At 35.0% G+C, this 25,450-nt stretch overlaps 2 protein-coding genes and 1 long non-coding RNA gene across 5 annotated transcripts; 2 read left to right on the top strand and 1 right to left on the bottom strand.

Annotated features, from left to right (window-relative positions):
- Positions 1-1,148: 1,148 nt before the first annotated feature.
- Positions 1,149-14,744, top strand: LOC112039665 (serine/threonine-protein kinase CTR1). 3 transcript variants are annotated; one of them, XM_024072546.2, is made up of 15 exons: positions 1,151-1,946; positions 5,326-5,627; positions 5,723-5,867; positions 6,502-6,605; positions 7,452-7,660; positions 9,692-10,102; positions 10,233-10,273; positions 11,167-11,235; positions 11,352-11,452; positions 11,538-11,622; positions 11,759-11,857; positions 12,203-12,271; positions 12,384-12,515; positions 14,275-14,369; positions 14,452-14,744. In XM_024072546.2, exons 1-15 carry the CDS (start codon positions 1,365-1,367, stop codon positions 14,558-14,560), a joined length of 2,553 nt encoding a protein of 850 aa, XP_023928314.1. In that variant the 5' UTR covers positions 1,151-1,364; the 3' UTR covers positions 14,561-14,744. The 3 variants fall into 3 exon arrangements, with proteins under 3 accessions (XP_065633921.1, XP_023928314.1, XP_023928316.1); XM_024072548.2 differs by lacking the exons at positions 5,326-5,627; positions 5,723-5,867; XM_065777849.1 differs by lacking the exons at positions 12,203-12,271; positions 12,384-12,515; positions 14,275-14,369; positions 14,452-14,744 and adding an exon at positions 11,968-12,184 and having other exon boundaries at positions 1,149-1,946.
- Positions 14,745-15,132: 388 nt separating this feature from the next.
- On the top strand, positions 15,133-16,544 carry LOC136069386 (uncharacterized). Its single transcript, XR_010630628.1, has 3 exons — positions 15,133-15,247; positions 15,330-15,535; positions 16,279-16,544. It is a non-coding gene; the product is annotated as an uncharacterized LOC136069386 (long non-coding RNA).
- A 4,375-nt stretch (positions 16,545-20,919) lies between these two features.
- On the bottom strand, positions 20,920-24,502 carry LOC136069382 (heat stress transcription factor A-3). Its single transcript, XM_065777842.1, is given in 4 exon segments — positions 20,920-21,301; positions 21,651-22,710; positions 23,604-23,713; positions 23,716-24,502. Coding segments are annotated over 4 exon segments (1,476 nt in total). The 5' UTR covers positions 24,014-24,502; the 3' UTR covers positions 20,920-21,293.
- Positions 24,503-25,450: the final 948 nt, after the last annotated feature.

Raw genomic sequence — 25,450 nt, 5'->3', positions numbered from 1 at the left:
AAACTTCATTTTGGAGACTTGAATCCCGGCCCTTATCCCCCACTTCTCACAAACACTTATATTTGTAGTTGTAGAATGATCATTGCACTAAGGACATGCGGTATTTGTTAGTGTTTTTTTTTTTTTTTAAATGTTGTCTAAGGTGTAACAAATTTGATATTATGAACTGCCTTTTAATTTTGTAAAGGTATAGTAGTTGAATAACTATGCTTATTTTAAGCCCATTGTATGCCATTAATTATTATTTATCAAGTAGAACAATTAACAATATTAAAGGGTTTCTTCAAAAACAAAAAACTATATTAGAGGGCTACTTTTTTTTTTTTTTTTTTTTTGTATAGATTTAAATAATAAAATACCAAGTCCTTCCATTTCTTCTTCTCAAAAAAAAAAAAAAAAACGGTCTATTTTAAAGATTTTACGAATTCTGTCAAGAAAAAAAAAAGATTTTATGAATTTTTTTATTTGTTTGTATTTACTAGTTTTTGCCAAATAAAAAACTTATGTGGTTTTTAGGGGTATTTTTGGAGTACAAAAAGTGGACACAAAATTTTTTATTATAATTTTATATAGTAATTGGAATCTCAAAAAAATAATTATATATAGAGATTAAAAATCATTCTTTCATTTTATTTTTTATCAAGCCATATTCTTTCCCCTATACTCAATTATGTACAATTATAGGTACTGGATAGATATTTTATTATCTATTTATTCATTCGTACATTTTTCTAAAATTGTAGTAGTACTATACTTAATTTTTATTTTATTATTATTATTAATTTTGTTTTTGGAGAATCAAAGTACAATATATATACTTCAACAAGTACAATGAATAAAGTAAAAAAAAACAAAATTTAAAAAATGAAAAAGAATGAAAAAATTGCAGTGATATGGTCCCCATATATGGAATATTATAACACATGTATATCTTTCTTATGTACACATAAATAGACCATTGTCTATAATGAAATCTAGCGGCACACAAACATGCACAGAGACAAAGCAACCTAAACAGGAAAGCCCAACGGCCGCGTGACCGAAAAATCGGGCGAATCAGGCACCCGGTACGTACCGAAAAGCATTAAAAACAAAAAGAAAAAAAAAATTTTGATTGTGTATTTAAAAAACAAAAAGAAAAAACAAAAAGAATATTACGATTACGCCACCGAATAAAAAAGCACCGCTTTCCTTTCTCTCTCTCCGACAATCGAATTCTAGAGAGAGAAACTTCGTCTACCAAAAATTCTAGAGAGAGAAAGAGACTTCAAAAACCTCCCAATTTCATTTTTCTTGTTCCTTCAACAATGGCTGATTCTAGGGTTTTGTGAGGGGGAAGGAGATTTTGGATTGTGAAGATCTCGATGGAAATGCCTGCTAGGAGATCGAACTACACGTTGCTAAACCAAGTCCCCGACGACCAGTACGTCACGTCGTCTGCCGGAGCTCCGACGTCGTTTTACGAGTCTTCGTTGTCCGGCGAGTCGAAGAACAACAACAAGTCGAAGGCGGAGAGGCCGTTGGATTGGGACGCGGTTGGTGATCACAGAGGGAATCGGATCGGGAACCTGTACTCGTCGATAGGGCTTCAGAGGCAATCGAGTGGGAGTAGCTTCGGAGAGAGCTCGCTCTCCGGCGAGTACTACGCGCCGACGCTGTCCGCGTCGGCGGCGAACGAGATCGACGGTTTGGGAACGTACACGCACGACGACGTTTTCAGAATCGGCGAGTTCAGAGCTAAGGCGGTGGGGAACACTGGCGGCGGGTCCTCCTATGGGAAGAGCTGGGCCCAGCAGACGGAGGAGAGTTACCAATTGCAGCTTGCTTTGGCGTTGCGGCTCTCGTCGGAGGCCACTTGTGCCGATGACCCTAATTTCTTGGATCCCGTGCCTGACGAATCGGCGCCGAGGTCGGGTTCCGCTGAGGCAATTTCTCATCGTTACTGGGTAATTTGCTTTATTTTGATTTCTGTTTTATGATTACTAAGCGCAATTGTTTGTATAGTGACTGAATTGAATGCTTAGCAAAAGGTTTAGCCAAGTTAGATGTCTTTAACTTTGTGGGCGCATTGATATGGGAATTTCGAATCATGGGTTTAACATAAATGCTTTGTTTGTACTGTTATGAGGCATTAGCACAAGGTTTTGTTGTGTGAAAAAGTGAATAAAAGTTGTTATGGAAACTATAGGTGTGTAATTGGGTTGGCTTTAGTTTCTGAGCATATTTAGCTTATTTGCTTATGTACAACTTTAAAGCCTCGCCTTTTCTAGTTACAACTTAGTACTTTTGCCGACTTTTAGCATAGAAAGCAAATCCAAACCAACAATAGCAAGATGGGAGGACTTCATTGAAAATGTTGTTGTCATTTGCAATCAGAAATATTAACAGTACATGCGTGTGTGAGGGAACTGTATGGAAAAAAACTACTTAGGTTAATGCAGTTGTAGAGATCATGATCATTTACAATTTGATTTGAAGGATAGCATTGGATTTCAAGATTGAATTTAAGCGGTGGTAATCTAATCTAAGGCTTCTTCTGGGAAAGAGAGCAAGTGCAAAATGGAGCAGCATAAACCATAGAAATATAAGCGTCTGCTCTAGGAAAACTAACCTGTCCTTCGATTATCTTTGAAGTGATCAGGAGTGGTTTTATTGTAAATTTGTATGGGGAAATCAACATCAACAGCCTTAGAAAGTGATTTTTAATTTTTCTTCTTTTGGGAATTGTAGGCCTGAATTTGATACTCAAAGTGGTTAAAGGAGTCGGAAAACATAAAAGACTTTACCATTTATGATATGTATATCTATATTTTTATGTTTATCTTAAGTACTTGCAGGTTTTGGTAGGTGTTCTGTAGAGAAAGCAAATAGGAGCTTACAACTATATTAAACAAAGAGAGAGGCAGGGTTGGGGTGGAGGGTTTACTAAAGTGAACTAGTCTAGATAGAATTGTCTTGTGGATTCCTCACTGTAGATATCGAATACTTCACTTATGTAGAAGTTAACATTTTGTAGCGAATCCTGATTAAATACTTTAGATAAAATCTCAAAATAGAAACTGGACAATTGTTAGGAAGGGATAAATGGGAGAGTTATGGAAATTTGAAGTGTGACACAGTTCGGATGCACCCCTTCACTAGTTGGGGGTTGGGTTAATGTAATAATATAGATATTGGCTGTGTCTATTGAATGAGGCTTATAAATCTGTTTGGGGTTGAAACAAAATTTTAAGCATCCATTTGGCATTGATGTAGGGAGTAGAGTTTTAGCTGTAGAGCTTTTGATAAATAGCTTTAACTAAAAAGAGATTTAGCGTTTGGGGTATTTGGAAAATATAGTGATAAAGTGCTTTGAAGTTGTTACACTCGTTTGGTAACAAACTTGATAAAGAGCTTTTAGATGTAAGAATTAAGAAATAACAAAAGAAGACATAATAAGAGTGCTTTATATTTTCATACTTAAACCCAATCAATTCAATTAATGGTCTCCCAATGTTCATTTAATTATTATTATTATTATCATTCTCTCTCTCTTTCATAATAGGTGGGCATCGAGTATCATTTTGTAAAATAAGCATAGTGATTTATGTTTAATCATTATTTTTATTAAAAGCTAAAGCAATTTGCGAAAGAACTTTGACGCTAAATGGCTGGGATGTACGTTTCACTCAGGATTTAAATGACTGGGAGTTGGATTTAATGCTGGATTTCCTTCATATCTTGGAATTCAATACACCTTCTTTAGAAAGTGAGGATCGTATGAGATGGAAGTTGAAGAGGAATGGGGATTTTGATATCCGTTCTTTTTATAATGAGTTGAGAGGTCCCTTTTCTGTCGTCTTTCCTTGGAAAGGTGTTTGGAAAGTAGAGGCCCCTCAACGAGTTTCTCTTTTTGTTTGGACTGTAGCTTGGGATAAGATTCTTAAGGGTGACAACTTGAGGCGTAGGGGTGTTGATTTGTGTTATGTGTCGTTATTATGGGGAGACTGTGGATCATTTGTTGCTTCATTGTGAGCAAGCTCATCGGTTGTGGAGCTTTGTTTTTAAATCATTTGGGGACAGTTTCAGATATTCTCTTTGGTTGGTGGAATTGGCTGGGGAAGCACTCGTCAAGCATTTGGAATTCAATTCTGTTGTGCTTAATGTGGTGTATTTGGAGGGAGTGTAATTGGAGGACTTTTAAGGACATGGATGGTATTGGAGACCAGCTGCTTGCTTCTTTTAGTGGCTCTTTGTTTGACTGGTCTAGGGCTTGGGGACTCACATCTAGCGATTCTTTCCCTTTATTCCTTAATTCTCTTCTTCTTTGTAATTAATTTTCTTCTTTTTTCTCTTCCCTTGTAATTTTTATGGTCTGCTTTGTGCTCTCTTTGCATAAAGCAGCTTTTTTTCAATGTACATCTTTCTTACTTATCAAAAAAAAAATCAGCTTTAGCTTAAACCTGTTTTCCAGCTTTAAGTGGGCAGGGGGTTATGTAGGATCTTTAAGAATTTAGCACAACAATAGATTTTTTGATGAGTTCTTGATGGATTCTTGAATAATGGGGATGTCCAAGGGTTTTTGGTTAGAAAAGATTGAATCTTGATGATAGTTTGGGGTTGAAACAGGGGATAGAATTAAAAAACAAGATAAATAAAAAACTAGGCAATTGCACCTAGGCTTTCCTAAGCAATCACACCCTCAAAGCTTAAAATAAGCTGCTGAAATCTTATTAGAATAAATTTCACTATGAATATTTTGACTACAATAGTCTACAATATTTATTCCTAAAATGACCACGATTACTAATAACAAACAAAAAAGGGCTTAATAACTTCTAAACCAAATAGGAAAATTACTAAAAACAGACAATAAGACTCATGGTCCTTTGGTACAGCTGAGGATAGCCAATTCCAGATTTCTGGAAATTACCAAATTGCCTTATTCTAGTAGACCTTAATTAAAGCTGATCTGGCAGCAAATAAACAATAAAATAAGAAACGCCCTAAATTCATGCTTGAGCACTAAAACCAGCTTTCCCTCTCCTCTTATATGTCTTTAAAGTGGCTTCCACTTATGTTACCCATCAGGGGGTTCCTTAAAGCTCTTTAGCAAAATTGCCAACATGTGGGTGTGACAAATTTTGCTAAAGAGCTTTAAGAACTAGTAAAGTTCTTTCTCCCTTTATAAATGCAATACCAGACAGGCTTTAAGTATTATTTTCTTTTCCTGTGATATACACAACCAAATGATTGATTTTGTAGATGCATGTTATGTTTTGCAGACATAAGACATGTATGCGTCTAACACTGAGTATCCTGCTTTATTAATCTAACCTGCATCAGGTGAATGGCTGCTTGTCATACTTCGACAAAGTGCCTGATGGGTTTTATCTGATTCATGGGATGGATCCATATGTCTGGACCGTTTGCACTGATCTTCAAGAGTATGGTCGTATTCCATCAATTGAATCACTAAAGTCTGTTGATCCAAACACTGATTCTAAAATTGAAGTAGTTTTGATTGATCGACGTGGTGATCCAAGCTTAAAGGAACTCCAAAATAGGGTCCTCGGCATTTCTGGTAGCTGCATAACCACTAAAGAGGTTGTTGATCAGCTTGCAAAGCTTATCTGCAATCGTATGGGGTGAGTTGTTTGAACTACACCTTTTTTCCTCAAATTGCCCGAACATATCTGTTCCCATCATACATTTGTAACCAACCTTTTATTGCTATCACAAGGGGTTCAGCTTCCACTGGAGAAGATGAATTTGTTCCCATCTGGAGAGAGTGCATTGATGAGCTAAGAGATTGCTTAGGATCTGTTGTTGTTCCAATAGGTAGCCTATCTGTTGGCCTCTGCACACATCGTGCTATATTGTTTAAAGTAAGCTCCCAATCTATATATGATTTATTCATTTTGCCTTGCTCAGGAAGTTTTTAATTGTTTTTATTGTTAGAGCTATGTATCTTGATTAAAGTTCAAAATTTGTTCTTCCCTTTGGTGAAACTTTGTGCAACTGATGCTTACCAAAAGAAAAAGAAAAAGAAAAAGAAAAAGAAACTGTGTGCAACTGATGTGGCCCGAATAAGGCAGCAAAGTTGATGTCTTTGTTGTAAAACAATAGAGAAAGCCTAGAAGGCAGTAAATGGAGTAATTCTAGGAATAATCTAAGTTTTCTATAATAGAATGACTAGTCAATCTTTTATAGAAAACTTTATAAGGGATACAGAGATTGACTGGTCAAACACATGTAATAAATCTTAAATAGTTTCCAAGACAACTTATTATGTAGTCTCAGACATTCTAGGACACAACTTACTACATAATATTAATACTGCACTTTCTCACATACTCCATACTTTACTTAGATGGTCAATTACAATTTTTCAAAACAAAACTTATATATAGCAATACCGACACAACAAAGGTTAACATATTATTTTTTTTCCTAGTGGTTTTTGGTGTTTGTTTATTTTTAATATAATTGAGGGGATCTGTGCAAATATGATCTTTGCAGGTGCTAGCTGACACAATTGACTTACCGTGTCGAATAGCCAAAGGCTGTAAATACTGCACAAGAGCTGATGCTTGCTCTTGTCTTGTCCGGTTTGGGCTTGATAGGTATGATTTATTGGTATTCATGGTATCTATTATTGACTTAGTAATGAAACTTTTAACTGTGTTTCTTGGGTTTAAGTCATATGTTATGCAACTTCTCTTGGGACTGTAAGTTATCTATTTTTATAGTGTTGCAGAATTTATTCCTTCTGTGACAGTGAGTCTGTTCCTGTGAGCACTTGTTTGTGTTTCACAATTCACGTGTAAGATTAATCCGATCAAGTTGGGTTATGGTTTTATAGAATAATTTGTAATGGTTTTGAATTTAGTATTACTTTCCTTTTTGGTCATGAAGTATGAGGTTGGAATTTCTGCTGAAAATGTCTGTCATCTAATATTTTGAAATGATCTAGAGGAGCTATTGTGGGGACACTATTCATGCATTGGGTGTCCTGCTTCAGTTTGTTTCAATCTTGCCCCCAAACAAAAGGGAAAAGGAAAAAAAAGGCACTTGCCCTGGTTTATTTATGATATTAATAGTATATGTAAATTTACATACATATATATATATATAACTAAGGACAAAACTTATGTACAATTACTTAGGCATTATACCTTAGGTTCACCAATTAAATTCAATCATGTGACTGCATTGGCCAATGAAGTACAGACGGTGTTACCCTCCTCTAACAACAATTAAATTCAATCATTTCACTTATTGGACAATGCAGCCACATAGTTGAACTTCAATGGGGAACTTAAGGTACAACACATAAGAAACTGTACCTAAGGTCCTTTACTAATTACATATTGTTGCCACACACACATTATATTTTTGTGGCCTCCATTTTATAGTTCAGTATTATCCTATTGTTTGAGACTTCATGAGGTATTTCTTGTATATTTCAGGGAATATTTGGTTGATTTGATTGGGAAGCCAGGTTACTTATGTGAGCCTGATTCCTTGCTCAACGGTCCTTCTTCCATTTCAATATCTTCACCATTGCGCTTTCCACGACTTAAACCAGTTGAACCCACCATTGATTTCAGGGCACTGGCCAAGCAGTATTTCTTGGACTGCCAGTCACTTAATCTCGTATTTGATGATGCTTCCACAGGTTAGTGTTCTCAAAGTAACAATGTAAGCTATATGTTCATATTATAGCAAGTTTTCCTTGAATTTTAATTTAATTTTATCTTTTTCCCTATAATGATCTGCTAATCCTTAGTGTTGTGGCTATTCATATCTGCTATATTGTAATTTTCCTTTTGATCAATCTGTTGTAAGCCAGCTGTTTACAAAAGAATTCTCTAATGGGCATACATATGCTCACCTGGCAGTAAGAATTGAACAATTGTGGGTAGCTTTCATTGTAGTTTTATATGCAGTATTCTTAAATCTGTTATTTGTCTGTTCTTCTCGGCCTTTCACCGTGCTTCAGAACTTGTGTGCATTAGAGGCTCTAATGGGACAATCTACTGTATAAGGTGATTCTCATTCATTGTTGTTGGGTTCTAGGCCTATAATATGTGATCAATAGTTATGTAGGGTTCACTTCCTTATCAAAAAAAAAAAAGTAACATAGGGTTCACTTAGACTATCATATGTTGGACTCTATGTCGGCTATATAGTAAGCCAACTGTTTACAAAAGAATTCTCTAATGGGCATATATATGCTCACCTGGCAATAAGAATTGAACAATTGTGGGTAGCTTTCATTGTATTTTTTTATGCAGTTTTCTTAAATCTGTTATTTGTCTCTTCTTTTCGACCTTTCACTGTGCTTCAGAACTTGTGTGCATTAGAGGCTCTAATGGGACAATCTACAGTATAAGGTGATTCTCATTCGTTGTTGTTGGGTTCTAGGCCTTGGATGTGATCAATAGTTACGTACAGTTCACTTAGACAATAATATGTTGGACTCTTCACCAGCTATATGTGGCATGCCATATAAAAGGACAATGAGGAACAGTTACATAGGGTTATGTCCCATTTTACTTACTCTCGCAGCTCCTATTTATGTGTGTTTTATTTATCTTCAGGTTTTGTTTCCTCTATATATGTTCTACTTTTTCTTTTTCTTTTTCTTTATTTTTTTTTAATTTTATTTTTTTTCGGTGTTTGTTATAGTGAAAACCAACTTTATTTTTGTTTTACACCTGAAAAGTCAGGGAAGATCTGAAATACCTAATGAAAAAGTTACTAATACTTGATGGGATGGGTATTTGGTTGCTCGAGGCCATTTATTTTTATGATGAGGAATTGATGGAAAATTATCTGCTTTTGGGTATAAATGTTCTGATATTCAATCCAGATGACAACTTGCAGAGACACTGATGCTGGATGGGGAGTGAACTCAATTTGATGGTTGTTAGGGAACTCAAATTTGAGCTCTGGGTTTTGGTAATTAGAGAGCATGCATTTGTTTATTAAATATATATTAATAAATCCAAGGGGAAAAGAGTAGGTAGTATCCTTGTAATGTGACTCACGATACTTGGTTCAATACTAGTCTGTATTTCATTGATAAGGACTTTTGGCTTTCCGGATAATTAGTTTTTTTATTTTTTATTTTATTTTATTTTTTTGGCCAAATCCTATGGTGATAATTATTTGATTCACATTTTATTGATATTAATAACTTATTAAAATTTTTGTTGTGCCTCGTTAAAATTTAACTTCTGAAGTCCTAAGTGAATGTAAGTGAGCAAAGATGTTAGCTTATATCTCAGCCTTTTAACCATAGAAGGACAAGTAAAAAGTTTGGGTGTGGATCACCTGCACCTTTGGATAATTCTAGACTCATTCAACTTCTTCTGCAGTGGAAAAAGGATTGTTCATCATCTAGTAGCACATTTTTTATTTATTGGGAAGTTACATACGCACCTAGTAGGTCTTGAACCCATGTCCTCATCCTCCACCTAGCACTTTCAAGGGGAGGAGGTGCCAATTGAGCTTAAGCTCATTGGCTATCTAGCAGCACATTACAGCACATTTGTTATGCCTTTTTTCCCCCCCTTCTTGTTATGGTTTCTCATATAGCTGTGGTAATTACTATACTGTAGTGTAGTAAAGTTTAAAATGATTGCTCTTGTATTATGGTTTTGATCCTGTATAATAATTCTAATTCGTTGACTAATTATCACAGGAAGTGTTGTTAATGAAGATCCTGGGTTTTTCATGCATAATCAGCAGTATGAGAGGAAGTACACAGACAAAAACAACAATACTCTGATTCCAAGTGATAATGATGAAAATTCTTACGTACTTCTGCATCCAAAAGTTTCTCAACAAAGTGCTCAGGATCGAGATTCTGAAATGTTCCAATCATGTAATCCTTCTCAAAATATTACACACTCAACAGCCATTGTCAAAGATACAACCCATCTTAAACATATCCCACCTGTTAGGCATATGAGGGTGGATACTATTAAGGATTCAAGATTCAGTGAGGGAGCTCAGCTGGTTTCCGGTAAACCAAGTAAAGAGCTTTCTATTGAGGTAGAGGAATTCGACATTCCATGGAGTGATCTTGTTCTAAAAGAAAAAATTGGGGCAGGTATATATGTGAACATGATAATTGTCTAACAGAACAGAATAGAGAGGCCATATACCTCTTGTGTGCAATGCAATTTATTGCAATAATTTTGCACTAGGAAATACTTAGAATCAACTTGGTTCCTTTTCAGGTTCTTTTGGAACTGTCCATCGTGGTGACTGGCATGGTTCGGTAAGCAACTTATCCCTCAATTATAATGTTTCTATATATATAATCTAGAGATCAAATGACCGTTGTTCAGCAATATCAAGCCTTATTTATATCTGAGAATATCAAACTGTATTTGCAAATGAAATGTGTAATATACGATTGACTTTTGGGGTTTAGAGGTAAGGTTGAGGATCAAAATTCTTCTTTTGATGAGGGAATTAATTATGTGCCTATGTAGGTGAGAGCTTCTACATGCATGCACATGCATGCATAGCTATCCAATGAAGTCCACAAAATTGTGAAATTTTTAGTATATGTGTTATTAATGGATAGTAATTGAGTTGAAGAATATGATGCCGGATCTTAAGATTATTTGTTATATTAATTTTGTCAGTGTTTATATCTACATTATGATAATAATAATATATAAGGTAATAATCTCCACCATGTCAAATTGATGCTGCAAACCAGACATTTATGATGCCTGCATAGTAGCATGATGTAGCATGTGGAGGCACAAAACATTCTCAAATGAGTAGTTGTGTCATTAAGGCACATGCCTAATATTGCAGCTCTAAATTCTTGAGCTGTTTCAATAATTTACAATATATACTGGCTATGAATCTACTGTTGCTGAGAGGCACATCCTGATATCGTATGTGCTTCTGGTTTTTTTTTGAGAAAGAATAATGCATTGTATTTGCATCTCCAGTATCTTTTTTCATGTATGGGGTTTAATGTTTGACATGAAATTCCCTTTCAATATTTTTTGTCGAAATTCGATTTTAAGCTAATGTTGTGATGTGATCTGTTTTGTATCTTTATGTGTTTCTTGTGTTGTTTGTAATGTTTAATATTTTGTTGTTATTATCCACTTATGCATTATATATATTAAATTCAAATCTATATTCCAGGAAGTTGCTGTGAAGATTCTCATGGAACAAGACTTTCATGCTGAAAGATATAAAGAATTTTTGAGGGAGGTATGTAATGGCTAAGAACTTGAACAAATTTTGCTTTAATGTTGAGAAAGCTAATCATGCTTTCTATGTTTATGAGCCTTGATTTGAGATGTGGTTGGACTTCTTTTGTTTGTTAGGTTGCAATAATGAAACGACTACGGCATCCAAATATTGTTCTCTTTATGGGCGCAGTCACTCAGCCCCCAAACTTATCTATAGTAACAGAATATTTATCAAGGTTTTGTAATGTTTTCTTAAACCTTATATCTGCTTAAGGGGTTTTAGATTGTTCAATGAATTAAAATATTGACTTTAAAGTGCAGAGGTAGCTTGTATCGGCTTTTGCATAAGGCTGGTGCAAGAGAGATGTTGGATGAGAGGCGTCGTTTGAACATGGCTTATGATGTGGTATGCGTTCAAAGACTTGCATTTGTTCATTCTTCTGTTTTCTCATTCTGATCATCATCACTGTTGTTTTTGTCATGATTATCTCAACTGTGTCTTGGTTCTTCTGGGCTAAATGATATGTCATTGTTTTATACAGGCAAAGGGAATGAATTATCTTCATAAGCGCAACCCTCCCATTGTTCATCGAGATCTAAAATCTCCAAATCTTCTGGTTGACAAAAAATATACAGTGAAGGTAGGAATGCAAAGTTTTCAAGTTTGTGAAGTACATTGTCAACTTTCATGTTAATGATCAATGAGCCAGGCACCATAATTTTGCTTCTGCTATTTTCCTTTGGCTCTCAGAATTATTTTTTATTGATATGAACCTGTACAAGCGGCAAACTTTATGTCTTTCAATGGGAAACAGTATATTCTGTACCCTCTTGTTATCTGCTCAGATTCTCAGTATAGTTTATAGTGACTATTTCCGGTGTTATCCATTAGAGTTGAAGCTGTAATTTGTAGAGGACTCCTTGTTTCTATATTTGGTTAGTGCTTCTACCCTTTCCTCATACTGCTTGAATGACTGTTCATTTAGGTTTGTGATTTTGGTCTTTCCCGACTAAAGGCAAGCACATTTCTGTCATCAAAGTCAGCTGCTGGTACGGTATGTTCTATTGAACTCGACAACAATACTTCAGCTGGTTATTATGTTAAGAAGGCATGAGCCATATTATTTTAACACAGGAAATGTAACTATTTCTCTTCTATGTAATTAGCCTGAGTGGATGGCCCCAGAAGTTCTTCGTGATGAGCCATCAAATGAGAAATCAGATGTTTACAGCTTTGGTGTAATCTTGTGGGAGCTTGCAACATTGCAACAACCATGGAGTAATTTAAATCCAGCACAGGTATTTTTTTTAATTTTTAAAATTTTAAAGGGTAAAGATAAATTTATTAGAAAAGAGACTACTTCATGTACAATGCACACAAAGAAGCCTAAAGAATACAATGAGATTCAAAGCCAGCACAGGTTGTAGTTTGTTTTTGATAAGTCAAATCATGGAAAGTGAATGTAGGAGTGTATGAGTATGATTGTGCTCATATTTTGCTTCTATAACTTGGAATGGACATCGGAAAAGGGAAATTAATAAAGTATTTTTAAAGTAAAAAAAGGGAGATTCTTGTGTAATATAAGGTCACTCTTTGTTCGAAAATACACAATATATTTGATACAATAATAAAAAAAAGATCAAAATCAAAATAGAAATGATTTTCCAATTTTAAAGTGATTCAATTTCATTTTTTGAATGAAGTTACACAACACAGTTTTTATGATTTCTAATTTTGATTATTAATTATAATATATGATATTAATATAGGAATATTAGTATAAGGTTTTAAGATTTGCACAACGTCTTAGTAACTAATGATTGCAAAAATTTTGAAAGCCAGAGAGCACGATTTTGGTGCTAGGCTGGTCCAAGTTATAGAAGAACCTTAATTTGTAAAGGCATTTAGTAAACGGCAAGTCCAAAACATATGACAAGTATATTCTGGGGACACTAAAATCTGACCAATACTTATTTCATTTTAAAAACTTCTGTTTTAAGTATGCGAGACTTCATGATGAATGATGAAGACATATTGGAACTCTGCATGGTAAACGAGTTGGGTGGAGCTAAGTATTAAAAGTTCAAGATTGTTCATTTAAATTTTTTGGCTCACAAGCTGAGCTCGAATGCATTACCAAAATAGATTGCATGTTCAAAATTGGTTCATTTTCTTGTCGAACAAGCTCGAGTTTGTGAGTTTGTTTACGAGATACTTGATTAACTTTTTTTTCCCATATCTTGTAAACACTATGGATAAAATTTTTATCCCTTCACAAATCTATACTAATAATTAATAACTAAATTATAATTGAAATTCTATTAGTTGAGTTAATTAGATAGAATAATTTTGTTTATGAACTTATAAAAATCAGATTTATCAACCTTGTATTAAAAATTGTATATAATTTTATTACAAAATGGACTACTTATATTGTCGATAAATTAAAAGTAATTATTTGATATCTAATGAACGTATTTACAAGCTTGCATAATCTAATCTTAAGTCTATATGAGTATATTTTAAACATTTATACATATAGACATGTTATATTACATTAATCGAGCTTCAAACTCACCAGTTGTTCATGAGCACTTATCATGTTTGAGTTTAGCTTGTTTAATAGTCGAGACTAAACTTAGGCTTTAGCTTGGCTCATTTGTTGAATAAACAAACGTAAACAAGCTTTTTTCCAAGCCAAGCCCAAGTTGTTTAGTAACTGCTCGGTTCATTTACAGTTCTATGCACACATGTTAAGCTCTAGATAAACGTTGTCTATAAAGCTGATTAAATCTTCCCTAAACTAGATATTAAAGTAGGTTGGCTATGATACAGCAGCCCTGGATTAAGTTTTTATCTTGGTGCATTTCTAACTTCTTTACAAAGGATAACTATGTTATGGAATAAAAGCATAATGGGTCTACTGATCATATAGATAACTTGTGTTACCTCATCCCTTTTCTCTTACTCTTTAATGTCTGTAGTGTGTACAGGCAAATATGTTTGCCTTGGCTCATTGGTTTGGTCAGACATAGTTTGATGTGTTCTGTCTTTTAGGTTGTGGCAGCTGTTGGCTTTAAGGGAAAAAGGCTTGAGATTCCACGCGATTTGAATCCCCAAATCGCTTCAATGATTGAGTCTTGCTGGGCCAAGTGCGTTTAAAGTTCTAATTCATTTATTCCTAGTCCACAAGTTTCCTTGGCTACCTTTTTTCATTAATAAATGGTTTTGCAGTGAGCCCTGGAAACGTCCTTCTTTTGCAAGTATAATGGAATCTTTGAGGCCATTGATTAAACCTTCCACACCTCAACCAGGTCGTTCAGACATGACTTTACTTACCTAAAGGGTTGGAAGACTGTCTTATTCATGCACATAATACAGCATTCTTATGAGGTTTGATGATGTCTGACATGAAACACAAGCTGTTCAGATTGCCTCAGGTGCGCCTAAAACTTCAGCTTCTGGTTACCAATATTTAGTGGTGCACAAATCATAGAGCTCCTTGTAGCGGAGAATGTCACCGGTTTTGTTGGGGAAAAAAGGAGGAAAGCCTTAATCTTAGGCAGCTTCAAAATTTCAACTTGCTTTGAGATTCCAGGTCTGCATTTCCTTTTATCTGTAAAGGTCTTGGCAGTTAATGAAGCAGAAAGGTATGCTTATGAGGAGCACCTGAACTTCAGGCTTCCTCTAGTGATGTGCATGGCACATCTATTGGGAACAGCCCGTGTGTATGGGGAATTGTATGTTGTATATATAGCAGCTACCTGGTGGTGGCTGTGATGTTCAGTGAAATATGNGTCTACTGATCATATAGATAACTTGTGTTACCTCATCCCTTTTCTCTTACTCTTTAATGTCTGTAGTGTGTACAGGCAAATATGTTTGCCTTGGCTCATTGGTTTGGTCAGACATAGTTTGATGTGTTCTGTCTTTTAGGTTGTGGCAGCTGTTGGCTTTAAGGGAAAAAGGCTGAGATTCCACGCGATTTGAATCCCCAAATCGCTTCAATGATTGAGTCTTGCTGGGCCAAGTGCGTTTAAAGTTCTAATTCATTTATTCCTAGTCCACAAGTTTCCTTGGCTACCTTTTTTCATTAATAAATGGTTTTGCAGTGAGCCCTGGAAACGTCCTTCTTTTGCAAGTATAATGGAATCTTTGAGGCCATTGATTAAACCTTCCACACCTCAACCAGGTCGTTCAGACATGACTTTACTTACCTAAAGGGTTGGAAGACTGTCTTATTCATGCACATAATACAGCATTCTTATGAGGTTTGATGATGTCTGACATGAAACACAAGCTGTTCAGATTGCCTCAGGTGCGCCTAAAACTTCAGCTTCTGGTTACCAATATTTAGTGGTGCACAAATCATAGAGCTCCTTGTAGCGGAGAATGTCACCGGTTTTGTTGGGGGAAAAAAGGAGGAAAGCCTTAATCTTAGGCAGCTTCAAAATTTCAACTTGCTTTGAGATTCCAGGTCTGCATTTCCTTTTATCTGTAAAGGTCTTGGCAGTTAATGAAGCAGAAAGGTATGCTTATGAGGAGCACCTGAACTTCAGGCTTCCTCTAGTGATGTGCATGGCACATCTATTGGGAACAGCCCGTGTGTATGGGGAATTGTATGTTGTATATATAGCAGCTACCTGGTGGTGGCTGTGATGTTCAGTGAAATTGAGATATGATATTGTCTCATGTGTGAGCTGTGTATGGTAGGGGATTAATCTTATGCTTATTTCTTGACAGTATATGATATCAATGTAGGAAGTTTTGAGATGTCCCAACCCTTTTCCTTTTTTGTGTGGTGCTGGGAACAATCATGAGTGCACGAACATCCCACACACAACAATATATGTAGTTTTCATTTTAGTTCTCTTTATTTGGAAGGGGGCGGAGGGGGTGTTCAAATCTTCTTATACCTTTTCCAGATTCCTTTTTGGTGTAATGGAATTAGGATGAACACAATCTCAAGCAATTTATACCCTGATTGGTCAATTTTTGTTGTCTCTGCTTAAGTTGCATTGTTCATATTTCTAATGATTGTATTTGTGTGATTGTTTGCAGAACCACTGTTGTACATGTCTCTTCTAATTGGTGTTCAGAACCCTATTTTTTGCGCAAAGCAAGACTGCCTTCCTAGAATATTGTTTGTTAGGTCATTCTATTGCCATAAAAGGAAAATTGTACAATTCTTTTCATAATTTTGTTTGTAAAGAGTTAGAATCAGTAAATGGGAAACAGCTTTGCCGGCATTGTACACCAGATGAGCAGTCTCCACATGTATATATACTTACCAATTGTGAAATGTAGTCAATTAGTTAGCAGGTCCATGTTTTTCCTCTCCACCTATTAAAGTACAAACAGTAAAATTATCGCAAAGTCTTGGTCACTAAGACTAAGAGTTATGCAACACTATGGGAGTGATTGTTTCTCATCTCACATGAATAGTGAGGTTTTAGAAATGGTATCATACCAGTTAGTTCCATCGGTTCAATGGTGAACTGACTTGTCTGGTTTGGCCTTGCATTAAAAACCCAAAAAAAAAAAAAAAAATGTCATAAGGGATCAAAACCAGCCCAACTGGCGATTCAACTGCCATTATCGGTTTTGACTCCTGGTTTTAACTTCTAAATGTTTGGACTAATAAAAATATTACTGGTTAAAAAAGAAGCTTAAAAGTTAAGCCAACATAAAACTAACCAAACATGAACTATTGAGTGTTATGCCCATACAAAAGCTAGTTCAACATTGGAGTAATGAATGTTTTTCCTACAGTAAAGCCAGCCTGTATTGTTCATAATTAAAATTAAAATTAAAATTCTTGGTGGAATATGGTATTTTAGATGAGGAAATATGTCGTTCTTTTTCATTATTATGATGTGGGACTTTCAAGAAATCCTTATCACAGAACAGCTCAAAATAATGTAAAAAACATGAGGAATTACCTTACTTATAAATTAGTTACCATCGTTGATTTCATTCTTTAAAATCTCAAACTTAAAATGTATACGATAATTAACGAAATTAAGCCTTTATAAATCTCCCTTACATGATCGGAAGCAAAAAGTATTTTTGAACAATATTTGGCCAAATTAAAATAGAAAAACTTATAAGTTTATTATAATTATTTATATTAAATAATTTAACTAAATGATGTATAACATTAGGAGTCGAACCAAAAATAGTAAATCACTCTCCTTTTCGGTTTTTTGTTCAATCCGATGTTTGAAACAATTCCATCATGAATTTTACTTATAAAATCTATTATTACTTGAGATGGAGAAGTATTACTCCTAGAATATTGAATAATTACACTTTTTGCAGGATATTTTATATCAGAACATTAGCCTAATGCTTGTCATAGAAACTGTTTGCTATATTTGCATTGTGAATTCAAGTATGTTTAATTTCTTTTTTAAATGGGGATTAAAAACTAGAAAATATTTCCTGAAAACAATTTTCCATAAGAAACAAACATTTTTTTTTCACTGCTTGAGGAAAGGTAGTCTTGGGCTCGCAGGTCTGGTGCAAGGTTTAACCCTTCCTCATGGGGTTACGCCTCATGGGAAACCAAAAATGTTGAAGATGTTTCTCAAAAAAAAAAAAAAATGTTGAAGATATCTTTTGACTTTTGATTATTTTGATTATTTCATATAAATTTTCCAGCAATATGCAAAAGATATTATAATTTCATCAACTTTCAAGCTTTGGGTAAAAGAGGCTGGTTGCTTAAATCATTTCTAATTATTTTTGACTTGATAGTGCTAGACACTGTATTGTGCTAATTTCACTTGTAATACTAAAACCAAATCAGTTAGGGTAATCAAATTAGCTAGGCATGCTGAATTAGCCTATATCTTCCTTAAAAAAAAAAAAAGAGAGGAAAGAACTAGCCTATAAACTAGTAAGATAGAGGATGAAATTATGAGTTCAATACTTGTCAAATGTGTGTGTAATTAGAAATTTGTCAAATTACCAATAAAAAAAAAGTTAGACATGTTGAATTATGAATCACATGCAGACAAAAATTGCAACTACCTGAGGGAGAAAAGAGAAATCTGAAATGCAGATTCCCTTTTTAGCAAAGGTAGGTGTTAAATAGTGACATTATTTTTGTAAATAGCCAATTTGCCATGATAATATGAATTGAATTGAACGAAATATCCAAAGTAAACAATGAAATTTTTGAAGATTTGGAAAAATTTCGACAATGTCTTCTATAGCAGGGCAAAGCTTCTGTGACAGTCTAGTGCAAGTTGTGCAACTACTAACTACTAAGAAATAGACAGTGAATAAGACGAAGAACTATGAGCATTGGATTTGGCAGAACAAGACAAGTTAGTTCTTTTGAAAGGTGGCTTAATAGCAGAGAATTTAAGGGCTGAAAAGGTAACCAAATATTTATTAATCACGAGGAGACATATTGCAGTACTTGTCTTAGTGTCTATAGGTCGAATGGTCCCCCACCTGACCTTAATTAAAAAACTGAATTGAAATCAAGCGTAATTACTATGAATGGTTGAGATTGATAATTGTAAAAAGAAACTTTTAATCTTAACCATTAATTAAAAAAAGGTAACCAAATATTTATCAATCACGAGGAGACATATTGCAGTACTTGTCTCAGTGTCTATAGGTCAAACGGTCCCCACCCGACTTTAATCAAAAAACCAGATTAAGATCAAGTGCAATTACTATGAATGATTGAAATTGATAGTTACAAAAAGCAACTTTCAATATCAACCATTGATTAAAAAAAGTTAAGAGAAGTAAAAAGTGAAAAAATTTTGTGAAGGAAAGTAAGTGAATTGCACCCGGTGCAATACCCTAGCAACAACAGCAGCCGTAGTTAATTTCACCATCCACCCAACTTTACTTGATCCACTTCAAACTAAAAACTAAACCAAGACACCACCGTGCATTATTGGTGTAGTGGTCACTTCACAAGTATAAATGCTTATGAAATGTGGGGGATAAGGGCTGGAGTTCAAGTCTCTAGGAGAGAACTTCACACACATATACACTTAGATTAGGTTAAAGTAAAAATTCTATCTTGTAAAAAAAAAAAAAAAACTAAACCAAGACTGGGCAAGGGTCTGTCTTCTGATGATTCGATGGCTACTGTTGTTGTTGTTGTTGTTGTTGTTGTGCTGTAGATTTTGCTGAGACATTTTTACTTTTATATTAAGCTTTTGAGATTTTGAGAGAGATGAGAGTATCGCCGACCTTGGAGTTTGGGAGGATTTGCAGGTTCTGGGCAGTTACTCTCTCGTTGAAATGAAATGAATTCTTGTGGTTTTGGAGACAGTTGGGGACCACCATTGGGCTTAGATATTTTTGTCACATTGGATTTTTTTTTTGTTTGTTTGTTTGGTCTGCTTCAGGTGCTTGGTCGTAATACTTAGGGACGAAGCTAACTTCTCTGGCCAATGGGAGATTTGAGAAGCTAGTACATTCCAGATTTGTGACTCCCTCTGTTGCCACGTCAGTATTACGTCAATGGGAAAGGATAATTAAAAATTTTGGAATAGTATTAATTAAATAGTAGTAACCAAACAAATATTGCTTTTTTTTTTTTTTTGGTAAAATGCAAAATTGATCTTTTAATTTTTTTTGAATTTCATTTCAATCCTCTAACTTTACTTTCATTCATTTCAGTCCTCTACATTTCAAATTTATTCAATTAAAGCTTTTTCGTTAACTTTTGTTAAAGAAATTTGAAAAAAAAAAATTCTGAAAATATTTTTCAATTATTAATTGAATTTTTTTTAATTTAAAAAATTTGAAGAAAAATTTACCACAACATATAACAAAAGTTGATAAAAAAGTCTTAATTGAATAAACTTGAAAATTAGAGGACTGAAATGAACAAAAGCAAAGTTAGAGGACTGAAATGAAATCTGAAAAAACTCAGAGAGTTAATTTTTCATTTTATCATTTTTTTATAATATTTTAATAAAAATTTTAAGTTTTTTTTTTTTTTTTTTTTTTTTTTTTTTTTTGGCCAAGGGAAAATGGTTAGGAACGAGAGAATAGTGTTACCATATTAACATCCTACCAATTGGGTCTCTAAGCATGCATAAGGAGAATCGATGAATCATAATTGTTATTCCAGTCCCACGAGAATGCTAGTAAGCATTGAGTGGATGTGTGAGGTTTTTTCAAGCTCCACCCCTCAAACTAGTTGGGAGTAAGCTTGATGACCACTAGACCACTCCCTCCGCTATTTTTTCTTTTCTTTTCTTATAATCCTATAATGAATATAATATTTATTATACATCAATCATGAGTCATGACAAATTATAATGGATTAAAGTCTAGAGCTAAATTGTTTTGCACTATTACTACATAATAATAGTAAAGGAAAGTAAGCTTTGTTTGCCNCCCATAATTATTACAAGATATGCTGCTTAATAATTAACCCATCAGTATCCTCAGTCAAGCAGATTTGTCAGACCCAAAAAAACTTGCTTCAAGAATTGATATTTTAAGTTCGATGTTTAGTGTGGTAATAAAATGTTTACTCTGGTCAAGTTTACCAGGGAAAAGAGAGACGAGTAAAGAATAAAGATCAGGAAACAACATTTTTCACGTTCGAACAAAATCATTTTTACATCGATTCATCACCACTTTTATTCACCAATCACAACATGTCATGTCAGTTGTGAAAAAATGTTGTGTCCTTATACTTGTGGAGAAACAAAATATGCTTAACAAAAGTTCTCTTTGATAATCTCTGAAGTCTGAACATAAAAACAGACTACTGTGATTTCCTCAGTTTGTTTCACTACTTTCATAAAACAAAGATTCAAGGCTACTTACTATAGCTAGAGTTTAAGGAGTTGGAGGGAGGGAAGTCCTTGAAATGAACTTAAGTCAAATTAGTAAAACACAAAATTCCCCCAAAAAGCCATGAAGATGGATTTACATAGCCCCAAGTTCTAGGATCATTCTAGGATCACGCAGGTGAACTTGTGAGTGAGTATGCGACTAGAGGACAAGAATCACCCACTTTTATGAGCAGGAGATCTTAGCAGAATGCAACCAAGCCCGTAGAAGCATGTACTCTATCCCAAGTGTCACAGACCTGCATTGTTCATAACTTAAAAAGTCACAGACCTGCATTGTTCATATAACTTAAAAAAGTATATGCGAGCAAGCATAACCTGCAGTACTAATGCAACTTGTTAAATAACATAATAGGAGTACTAAAATTCAATTTGGGTGGAAGCAGAGAATCAAGAAGAAAAAGAAAAAGAATACTGAAATCGATTGCATTCTATTTATAAATAATTTTTCAATGTTGGTTGATATTTTCAACTAAAACTAACTCGGATCCACAAGGGCAGAGCAAGTGCAGAAGCAATTGAAGCCCTATGGATCCCTATTTTTAGATATATCATCTTTGGGCTGGTCATCTTGACTCTCAGGCTCACCAAAAGAGGATTCATCAGCAGTCCACTTATCAATGCCTAAACCTCCTGCCACTTGCGAGGAACCTAAATCCCAGATGTCTGATAATCCACCAGTCACTTCCAACTCTGGAACTTCATAGTTGATTGGAGTACCCCATAACTCACTAGGAGAGCTAGGCATGACAGTACTGGTATCAAAACCCATGCTCCATATTTCTTCTTGTTTAATGATGCTTTCAATCCCTGGAGATAACTGAGAAAAAGCCTTCTCCTCTATTATTTCTTCAGGATAAGAGACCAAATACTCAGTATTAACCTCTTCTGGTGGGTTTATAACATTCTTTCCTTTCAGCTCTTCAGTCCTGAACCTTGATGACCCTTCTCCCACCTGCTCAGGAGTTTTGGCAAATCCCTGCAATGCTGCAAATTCATCTGACATGGCTAATTCAACTGATTCATCATTCTCAAATTGAAATGGTATGCTTTCAGCACCTAAGCCCATTTCTTCTAGTGTAGTAACCATACCTGGTGAGAGGTAATCCTGAGAATGTTCAACGGGTGGATTTAAATCTAGGCCTAAGGGGAGTCCCCAATCTGGTTGGAACTTCACAATCTGCCCATCCACGGAAGAATCTGCCTTACCAATTTCATGTTGATGCTGCTTTACAAACTTCCTCCTCACTTGGGGAGAATCTATTTTTCTTTGTTCCTTCTTTTTCTTAAGAAGGTCTAAGAATGCTGGGTTCTGCAGCATCTTTGTCAAGAAAAAAATCATCTGCTGCTGTCTCTGCTCTGCAGACTGGAGCCTCTCATTCACTGCTTCCATATCGTGCATTGTCCCTCGGTGCTGCTGCTGCAATTCAACAACCTCCTGCATCATTGTACTCCTTTCCTTCTTCAATCTCTCTATCTCACTGTCCAAACCAGACCTCCCTGCTTCAGTAGAAGGCCCAGTATGGACCCCAATCTGTTGGGATTGATGCGATTTGCGCCTCTGAATGTTCTTCAAGAGATGTCTCTTCCCTCGCTGGAAAGCTTCATTGGCAAATTCCCACCTATCAGTATCAATCTTGCGGAACCCCTGAATAAGCAAAGTGATTCAAAATGAATAAGGATGACCTAAAACTCAAGAAAACAAAATATAAATATGATGATTGGCATCATAAATAGTTCATCCATAATACAATTTGAAGCCGTCAATTTTCACGCCTAGAAGAAGCTGGATCGTACTATACAATCTGTAAAATCATAAAACTTCCTTAAACATAAAAGGAGGTGTCAGATGATAACATGTATAGTCTTGACTAAATAGCACAAATAAAGTTTTTTTTTTTTTTTTTTTAATGAACTTAAAATTCTACCTGCAGACGATGAACTCCCTACTCCGGTACACAATCAGAGGAGAAGATGTTCCTTTCTTCGGCGATGTGAAGATTAAAACATGCATCCCTTAGCCCTAATTATAAGCCGATGAAGGAATATCCGTGTACCACTTATAAACCATTCATCATACGTTTCATGAATAGAAAAGTCAATCCTATCATGAACATGATCTTGAGAAAGTAGACCTCAAGAGTCAAGATCAAATTTTACAAATAATTCCAGAACCCGACTACCAATTACCTCTCCCAGACTTAGAAGTGAGAGTTTTATGAACTGAGTACAACATTTTTTATAATTCCAAGAAATTACTCCAACCCAAAATCAGGAACAACATAAATTGAGAATTTATAATATTCATCAGCAAATCCTTTAAAAGCTCAAACAGATACAAAGATTATATACAAATTTGGCCTCTCAGCTACAATTAAAAGAACAATTAGTCAATTACAGACTAAACATCAATCTAAAACCAAATACACACAGAAACAAAAAAAAATGAGACGAGACATACAAAAAAGGGCAAAGCAGCAAAACATTTACATACAGATGACACCAGCCATTACAGGTGGTGTGACTGCAAAAAATACCCACATAAGTATTAAGCTGGCGAACAAAACTGGAGAAATTGCTGTGCTTGAAATTCCTAGGCAACACGACCTTCGAAAACTCCACCGGGTCCCACACCACGAAGCTCTCTCCCTCGAACCCCACGATATAATCGGGTCGAGCACCGGGTCCTCCACGAGCTCGAAAGTCTTGGTCAGAAATGGCGGTATTTGAATCTCCTGTAACCACCCAAGCGGTTGAGGAACGCCGATATTATTCTCAGCCTCTCCTCCACTACTCGACTGTACAGTAGTACCTGGTGCTTGACCAGCCATGTATTCGAACCCCATTAGAGAATCATCAAAGTTGGAAAAACTAGCTGTGGAAAAAGACGACGACGTTTCGGGTTGTATTGAACTAGTCGAAGTTTTGGGTGGTTCATCTTTAGGACCCATGTTGTTAAGGTTTTGGCTTTGGTCGAATTGATATGAGAGAAATGAAATGAGAGAGTTAAAGGGTCGAGAGTGGGATTTATATATATAATTATAAATAGAGGATTAATAGGCCGACAACCTGGGTTTAATTAAGAAAAATCTAGAAAGAATCGAAAAGAGATTTTAAGTCGGTGGAGGTTCACCTCTGCTCGTCTGTCTTCTGATGATTCGATGGCTACTGTTGTTGTTGTTGTTGTTGTTGTTGTGCTGTAGATTTTGCTGAGACATTTTTACTTTTATATTAAGCTTTTGAGATTTTGAGAGAGATGAGAGTATCGCCGACCTTGGAGTTTGGGAGGATTTGCAGGTTCTGGGCAGTTACTCTCTCGTTGAAATGAAATGAATTCTTGTGGTTTTGGAGACAGTTGGGGACCACCATTGGGCTTAGATATTTTTGTCACATTGGATTTTTTTTTTGTTTGTTTGTTTGGTCTGCTTCAGGTGCTTGGTCGTAATACTTAGGGACGAAGCTAACTTCTCTGGCCAATGGGAGATTTGAGAAGCTAGTACATTCCAGATTTGTGACTCCCTCTGTTGCCACGTCAGTATTACGTCAATGGGAAAGGATAATTAAAAATTTTGGAATAGTATTAATTAAATAGTAGTAACCAAACAAATATTGCTTTTTTTTTTTTTTTGGTAAAATGCAAAATTGATCTTTTAATTTTTTTTGAATTTCATTTCAATCCTCTAACTTTACTTTCATTCATTTCAGTCCTCTACATTTCAAATTTATTCAATTAAAGCTTTTTCGTTAACTTTTGTTAAAGAAATTTGAAAAAAAAAAATTCTGAAAATATTTTTCAATTATTAATTGAATTTTTTTTAATTTAAAAAATTTGAAGAAAAATTTACCACAACATATAACAAAAGTTGATAAAAAAGTCTTAATTGAATAAACTTGAAAAAAGCAGCATATCTTGTAATAATTATGGGTTGATGTCTTAACTTTCAGTACCTCACAACTTTTAAGGAGTAATATTTTCGGTGCGAACATTGTATACTTCAGTTTTGGTTGCTAATGTATGAGCTAAAGATTTTTGGTCCAAGAGAGACTTTTAGATAAATTGGACACGTAAACTTACAGGTCGGCCAAGGTTGATTAGCTTTGGCCATCTCCAATTGAAAACCTATTTGATTTATTAAAGTGGAAGTGTATGGGACAGGAGGGGGGAAACATTCTTTAATTCTAAAGATGTGTGATCTAGTGAGAGTCGGCGACCAATCGCTCTAGTGCTCCTATTAGGCTATTAATTTAGTACAGATAGATGTTGGTCTCTTTGACAGGGGCCAAGTAGAGGTAGGATATGCTTTGCTTCGGCAGGAAATATCTGCAAAAGATTCTCACCAAAAAAATTAAAAAAAAAAGAAGAAAAAAATCTGTAAAAAGAAATAGAA

The sequence above is a fragment of the Quercus suber genome, unplaced genomic scaffold, assembly GCF_002906115.3.
Source record: "Quercus suber isolate HL8 unplaced genomic scaffold, Cork oak 2.0 scaffold_10, whole genome shotgun sequence".
NCBI lineage: Eukaryota > Viridiplantae > Streptophyta > Magnoliopsida > Fagales > Fagaceae > Quercus > Quercus suber.
This window is presented reverse-complemented; position numbering and strand designations above follow the sequence as displayed.